The sequence below is a fragment of the Heliangelus exortis genome, chromosome 7 (genome assembly GCF_036169615.1).
Source record: "Heliangelus exortis chromosome 7, bHelExo1.hap1, whole genome shotgun sequence".
NCBI classification, from domain to species: Eukaryota; Metazoa; Chordata; class Aves; order Apodiformes; family Trochilidae; genus Heliangelus; species Heliangelus exortis.
Window position 1 is genome coordinate 9,004,606 of NC_092428.1, and position 6,651 is coordinate 9,011,256.

Genomic DNA, 6,651 nt, shown 5'->3' on the forward strand with positions numbered 1-6,651 from the left:
AAACCCCCGCGCGGCGCCGTCGGGGCCCGGGCGGACTGCGGTTCGCAGCCCACTGTCCAGGCTCCCCAGGGCCGCAGAGATGGTTGATTGGCGCCGCGGGGAGTTTGCTCGGGGAGGCGGGGGGAGTGTTTGCCGGCTGGGGGTGGTTTCCCCCTCCCCTTGCCGGGCTCATTGGCTAGACGGAGCCGTGGCAGGAAGGGGACAGAGACCACGCGGGCTCCGCCCCGCGCCAATAGAAACCTATCGAAGGGTAACCCGAGCCCAGAGAAACCCGCGGCAGCGGTGCCAGCACCCAGCCGACGCGGTCTGGGCCGGCTTTCCGTAGGGGCGGCCGGGGGGCGCGGGGGTGCGCGGGCGGTGGCCGCGCCATGCAGTACCAGCCGGCGGCCGCGGCGCCGGCGGCCGCGGCCCTGGGCGTCGGCGTCCCGCTGTACGCTCCCACGCCGCTGCTCCAGCCCGCGCACCCCACGCCCTTCTACATCGAGGACATCCTGGGCCGCGGCCCCGCCGCCGCCCCGGCCCCCCACTCCCTGCCCGCCCCGCCGCCGCCGACGCTGCCGTCGCCCAACTCCTCTTTCACCAGCCTGGTGTCCCCGTACCGGACCCCCATCTACGAGCCGACCCCCATCCACCCGGCCTTCTCCCACCCCCTCACTGCCACCTACGGCACCGGCGCCTACACCGGGCCCGTCTACTCTTTTCCCCGCGCCGTCGGCGACTACGCTCATGCCCTGATCCGGCAGGACCCCTTGGGTAAGCCATGTCCTCCCCCACCTTCCCCGACTACCGCCGTGCCGCTTCCATTCCGACCCCGTCCCGCCGTAGGGAGCTGGGGGGGAATGGGAAGTGACTGGAATCTGCCTCGCTTCCCCGACTGCCCCGCCGCCTCTCCGCGCTCCCTCCGGGCCCCGTCTGATTTACAGTAAATTTAAGACGGGCCGCGCTCCGGCGCTGACAGAGAGACCACAGTGCGCGGCCGCGGTGACTCAGATTTGTTTTCCTTCAACCAAGTGACTCTGAGAGTGTCCTTAGTAATGTCGCGTGTGGTTTTGGTGGGGAGTTTTAATTGTGCTGGGAGATCGCATGGCAGATCTCAGCCTTTTCCTGCGGATGACTTGAAAAACAGTCGGGAGGCCAGCGCCGCTCGCCGGGGTCCCCGCGTCTCCCTGTCGTGTCGGGTCGGATCGGACCGAGCTGGGTCGGACCGGCGCCCCCGTGTCTCCCTCTCTCCAGCGGACGTGGGCAGCGTCCCCTCTGCGGGGGCTGAGCCTCGCGCCCGGTCTGCAGCACTTGTTCTTAGTGATTGCAAAACTGGACCTGACTCACCACATTTGTGCAGTGAAATAGGCTGACCCTTTCCGTTTATACAGGAAACCTTGAGCTCTCGATAGGAGTAAATCTGGTTTCAGAAGCTGTTAAGTGTTTTCCTGGCCGCCTGAAGCAGGCTCTTCCCCGGGAGTCGTGCACATTGCTGATTACTTTATCGACATCCTCAATACAGACAAATTCAGGAAACACTCGACTTCTGATAGCCGGGATCCGTTTTTCTGATATTGTTCATTTCCTCTGTGTGGGATGTGACTTTATGACAGCTAAAATAACCAGTTGCTTCCTATTTTTTGAGTCTGTTTTGCACCAGAATTACTAAAGCCTGACGCAAGCAAAATCTTGAAAAACAATGCAGCAAATTTCAAAGGGTTCAGGCAGCAAGACAGAAAGACAAACACAGTGACTCAGTGGCACTGGCCAGAGCCTCTGGCCCCGGAACGCGGCTGCCGCTCCGGAGCGGGGCTGATTCCCCGACGTGTCCCTGCCTGCACTGCCTTGATTCGCCCCGCACCGCTGCCCCAAGGGGGAAGCTGAGCCTAGGGGCTGCCTGCGGCCACCGGCGAGCCAGCCACCAGCCGGGAGTAGGGGTCTTGGGGCGCTTATTGCCAGAGAAGGTGGATGGGCTCCCGGTTCCCTTGTACTGGCGCATCCCTCCCCCCCGGCCCCGCTCTCCGTGGGGAGCTGGGCACTGGTGCAGAGAGGGAGAAGGTTTATGTGGGGCATCTCAGTGAAAGAGCAGAAGGAAGCAAAGGTCTTTTTTTTTTTTTTTTTTTTTTTTTTTTCTTTTCTTTGCGAGACAGACCAACAGGAAACACATTGACGGAAATGTTGCCAAAGCCTGTAGAGTGGCTTTAACTGGTCTCTCTGTTCAGCGGGGGTGAAAAATCAGAGAAGGCGAAAGATCAGACTAGGAAGGGGAGGGGGGGGAGAAATAAACTCAGGTGAAGGAAATTAGTGGGCCCTGAACCCGGAGAGCCTTCGGGCCCAGGCTTGGGTACAGGCCGGTGTTCCCCGGGCACCCGTGTCCGCAGCCGGCGGTGACCCCCGGCGCTGTGCCTCTCTTTGAAGGGAAGCCGCTACTCTGGAGCCCCTTCATCCAGCGGCCGTTGCACAAGAGGAAAGGAGGGCAGGTCCGCTTCTCCAACGACCAAACCATCGAGCTGGAGAAGAAGTTCGAGACGCAGAAATACCTCTCTCCGCCGGAGAGAAAGCGCTTGGCCAAGATGCTGCAACTCAGCGAGAGGCAGGTGAGGCCGTACCCGCGCCCCGGGTACCGCAACCCTATTCCTGGGCAGCCCCCGGGGTCGGCGGCTCCGGCCCCGCCCTGGCTCCTGCTGTGCAGCTGCAGCTGCTGCCGTGAACCGCTCCGGGGACCCGACCGGTTCGGGGCTGGGGGTGAGGGCTGGCTCTTGCTCTTTGTGTCTCGGGTAACGCTGCTGGCACTTACCGGCTCCAGGACTACCCAGTACCTTCTCTCGTTGTCGTTGCTCAGGTCAAAACGTGGTTTCAGAATCGCAGAGCCAAATGGAGGCGTCTAAAGCAGGTACGGGGGATGTTTCCGTTTCTATAGAAATAAGCATTTTAATTGTTTTATCTGACGCTGTGCTCGCCTATTCCAGGTTGTATGCAGAAGTCATCTGAAAGGCTGTTTAACCTCTTCACCTTGATTAAAAAGACAAATAGTCATGCTGGAATCTATGAAGGCTTGTTCAGGCAGCACTAATGTTAAAAGCTCCTAATGTAGTTCCTATATCCATTATGCCCAACTTTCACACACAGCCTATTAAAACTCCACACTAATCGTTTTGTAAACCCATATGTTGTTTAGCCAACTAGTGTGGAGAAGACAGGTAATTGTCAGTAAATTGCTTAGACAGTTGCTTTGAGGAAGAATATTTACCGGCCTTTTAAAAACTCCCTCTATTTATAAACATGAGTTGATTTAATCTGCAAACTCTGGGAGGTGTAGGTACAAATGCTTTGTTTTGAGGGCTTGTGTGGAATACTTAGTAGTTTTTACTTTTTGTTTACAGATAGTTAGAGACTGTAGTTAGAAGCAGTTTCCTTTCACTTAAACATCATGTCCAAGAAAATAATTAAAATTTTTTTTATTTTATTTTTTTTTTTTTTTATGGTTGAGGGGGACCAATGCTGCCTGGTTGGGCCAGATCAAGGCCCCTTAGCTCAAACATTTGTGCAAAATGTCTGCATTGTGGCTGAGTCCAGCTTCAGTAAGCTGGGTCGAGTTTTATTGGTAAAACTGCATTTAGTAAGAAAACTAATCATAATGCCATGCTCTGGGTGTAATTGTTCTGTGGCCTTTCCCTAGGTTTAACTCATATTCCAGTTGATTCTGATTTTTTAAATAACACATCTTTACTCTGTCAAGTGCTGGGCTGGGTCCCCGGCGGTGCCTCCTTGGTGGGCCCCAACCCACGCCACAGTGTCCGGAGAGTTCACTTGGGATCTCGGCCATTTTAAGTCATTTCCTCCTTTTCATTCAGTCGCATCCATTTCTCTGAGCCCTCATGTTTATATCACGGGTACATGTCTCTGCCTGCTTTCTCTTAAGAGTATCATTTCATGCCCCCTTAGGGGACTGTGCTCCCCAGACAGCTGCTGACGCAGGGCTACTCCTGCCTTCAGAAATGGGGTTTTATTTTGGTTTAGTTTTAAAGTTGAGTTTTTAAATTTTCAGTTTTAGCTTAATTCGTAATTTTTCCCCATTTGCTTTTGGGTGCCTGATGGATTTGGCCTCCCTCCTTTTGCCATTGAGTGTAATTAAAGAAAGATCAGGGCAGGAGGAAACTGTGTGTTGGTGTTTGTAGACTCATAATAAACATTTGCTTTGCTTAAGACAAAAGTTCAGAGGTTCCTGGGCTCTGGCAGCTCCTGACTTTTTTGAAGTGGCTGTGATAACCATCACCAAAGAGCCTTATTTACTACAGCAGCCCCTGTGACTGCAGTGGAGTGGGATCAGAGCTGAGACCCTGCATGAGGTTGAGCCCTCACCTGGCTGCATCTCACCCAGGCAGGTTTATAGGCAGGAGGACCCAGGGAGGTAGTGGGACACCTGCCTGTCCCTGCAGGAAACCCAAGGTGGTTTTCCCACCTAACAAAGCTGGAATTCTCAGGCCTTCTGTCTCTGTGGCCCGTATTTCTGCATAAAGCATTCTTCTTTTGTTGCAGGAGAACCCCCAGGCCACCAAAAAAGAAGAAGTAGAAGGTTCTGATAGTCACAGTGACCAAAGGCCAGAGAGCTGCCCAACTCCTGAGCAGAAGGGTAAGGAGGTCTCCCTGGATGGCTTGCAGTACACCCCTTCGCCAGCCTCACAGGAGGACATGGAGTCAGATGTCTCCGACGACTCTGATCAAGAAGTGGACATTGAAGGCGATAAAGGCTATTACAATCCTACCCACTAACAGCTCCATGCAGAGAGTGGACCCTAACTCAGCTTGCACTTTACCAAGGGCTGATTTGGAAGAATATTATGCTACAAGAGAAAACTTTCACTGTTCCACTGAAAGAAAAAAAATAACACCAAATAGACTCATTCTGTTATAAGCAGAGGAAGAAAGATATGTTTTCTGCAACAGTCCATTTTTGGCAGATCTCTGATTTTGTTAAAGGAACGTGGTTTGTATTTAATTATTTGTAAGATATATTTGTACATCAATCAATGTTCTAACTGGAGTACAATACTACACCCTGTCCTTACTCACAGGGGGGTCTGAATCAGCTGCTGGTAGTTATCAAGAGGCAAAACTCCTCTCTAGGTAGTGTAGAAGTGAGTATGGATTGCAGGACTAAGCCCTTTGTATGTGTAAACAAATGTAGTTTAAATAGATTAATTTAAATGCCCTTTGCAAGCAGAGAAACATTTTCTGTGAAATGGGGAGCGATTTGACTATCCCAACAAGTGCCTTATGCTTGCACCCTTTTACCTGCTGTGGTGCTCTCTACTGAGACATCTCACTGTTCATCCATTTTTGGACAGATTAACTTTTCTTCTTGCATAAGATGAAATGTGCCTTCTCAGATTTTTGAGGACTTTGTCTTGCAATCTGGATGGTTCTATTTGCAGGAAAACAAAATACATATTTTTCTCCTAGTGCTGTTTTTTACAGATTTTGTATTTGAAAAGAAAATGCAGGGAGTGATAGGGCCCTGCTGCAGGAGAGAAACTGGCATTAGCTGTGAGGGCTAAGTGAGGCACACAGTCTTGGGAAGACAATGCCTATTTTGTATACATATTTTCTTCTGTACATACTAGTTTTCTTATAGTCTCGTGGTTTTTGTACCTCACATTGTTCATACTTTGTACATATTTGTTCGATATTAGGAAAAAACCAAAAACCAACCAAACAAGGAAAACTTGGTATTTAATTTTTAATGGATTTGTCTGTGAAATAAAACTAAACTCTGCACCACCTACTACAATGGCCATCCAGTTACTGGCAGGAGAAATCCCAAACCGGCCCCCCGTTCCTCTAGAAGTGTCTCAGGTGTGTTGTAATCAGGCTTTTCCCTCTGGTACTGGCCGGTGCTGGTCATAGGGAACTCTTCAGCCCTCTGGATGCCCTCGTTCTGTGGGGATCTCTCGTGGGCTAATTGCTTATTTTTTTGCTATCTTTCAGCCTGCAACCCCACGTTTTTGTTTTGCCTGCACTCCATGCCCCCTCGGGAAAGGTCTCTGCGGCAGGAAGAAGAAAACCTGGTGTGCGAGCCCCAGCTGGAAGCGTAGGTGTTTACCCCCAAGCCGCCCCGACCCTGAGAGGGGGCGAGGGGCCGCAGGCTGGAGGAGGAGTGGAGCCTGCAGTGCCTGTTCGGGGCCGGGCATCGACCGCAGCCGGGGCAGCCGCTGACCCGCCTGAGTCAACATTGGTTATTCATCGGCCTTTCTCCGAAATTATGCCTCCCCGAGGGCGAGGGGAAGGAACACGGAACGCGGGGCCGTGGGGAAATGCCCCGCAGCAGGCATCTCAGGGGTGGGCACCCGCCTGGGTCAGCCCGCCGTTTGCGGGGCTCTTCGGGCGCCTCAGCGAACGCCAGGGAACAGGGACCTGCCCCCATGCGGGTTCCACTGAGACTTTTAGCGCCAGGAAAGGATTTTAGGGAGCAAAAAATTATTCCTTTAACTGGCCAGGGAGGACGGCCCTTAGGGCAGCCGGTGCATGCCGACTAAGTGGGTTAATGCTTCGAGAAACAGCAGCCTTTTTTTTTTTTCTCAATAATAGAGTGGTTTTAGCTTTGGCTTATTCCTCTAAAGCCGCATTCGTGAACGGAGCCCGAAAACATGAAATAAAAGGGGAGGTTCCGTC

At 52.7% G+C, this 6,651-nt stretch overlaps 1 protein-coding gene across 2 annotated transcripts; it reads left to right on the forward strand.

The window, feature by feature from the left end:
• Positions 1-253: 253 nt before the first annotated feature.
• On the forward strand, positions 254-6,651 carry HHEX (hematopoietically expressed homeobox). 2 transcript variants are annotated; one of them, XM_071748666.1, is made up of 5 exons: positions 254-753; positions 2,398-2,576; positions 2,822-2,872; positions 4,519-4,612; positions 5,968-6,651. In XM_071748666.1, exons 1-5 carry the CDS (start codon positions 369-371, stop codon positions 6,072-6,074), a joined length of 816 nt encoding a protein of 271 aa, XP_071604767.1. In that variant the 5' UTR covers positions 254-368; the 3' UTR covers positions 6,075-6,651. The 2 variants fall into 2 exon arrangements, with proteins under 2 accessions (XP_071604767.1, XP_071604766.1); XM_071748665.1 differs by lacking the exon at positions 5,968-6,651 and having other exon boundaries at positions 257-753; positions 4,519-5,762.

Bases quoted from the DNA above. Each gene is read 5' to 3' on its own strand.
- HHEX (XM_071748665.1), top strand. From the start codon at position 369: ATGCAGTACCAGCCGGCGGCCGCGGCGCCGGCGGCCGCGGCCCTGGGC. The intron at 2,577-2,821 runs GTGAGGCCGTAC...GTCGTTGCTCAG, and splicing joins TGCAACTCAGCGAGAGGCAG to GTCAAAACGTGGTTTCAGAA. The intron at 2,873-4,518 runs GTACGGGGGATG...CTTTTGTTGCAG, and splicing joins AATGGAGGCGTCTAAAGCAG to GAGAACCCCCAGGCCACCAA.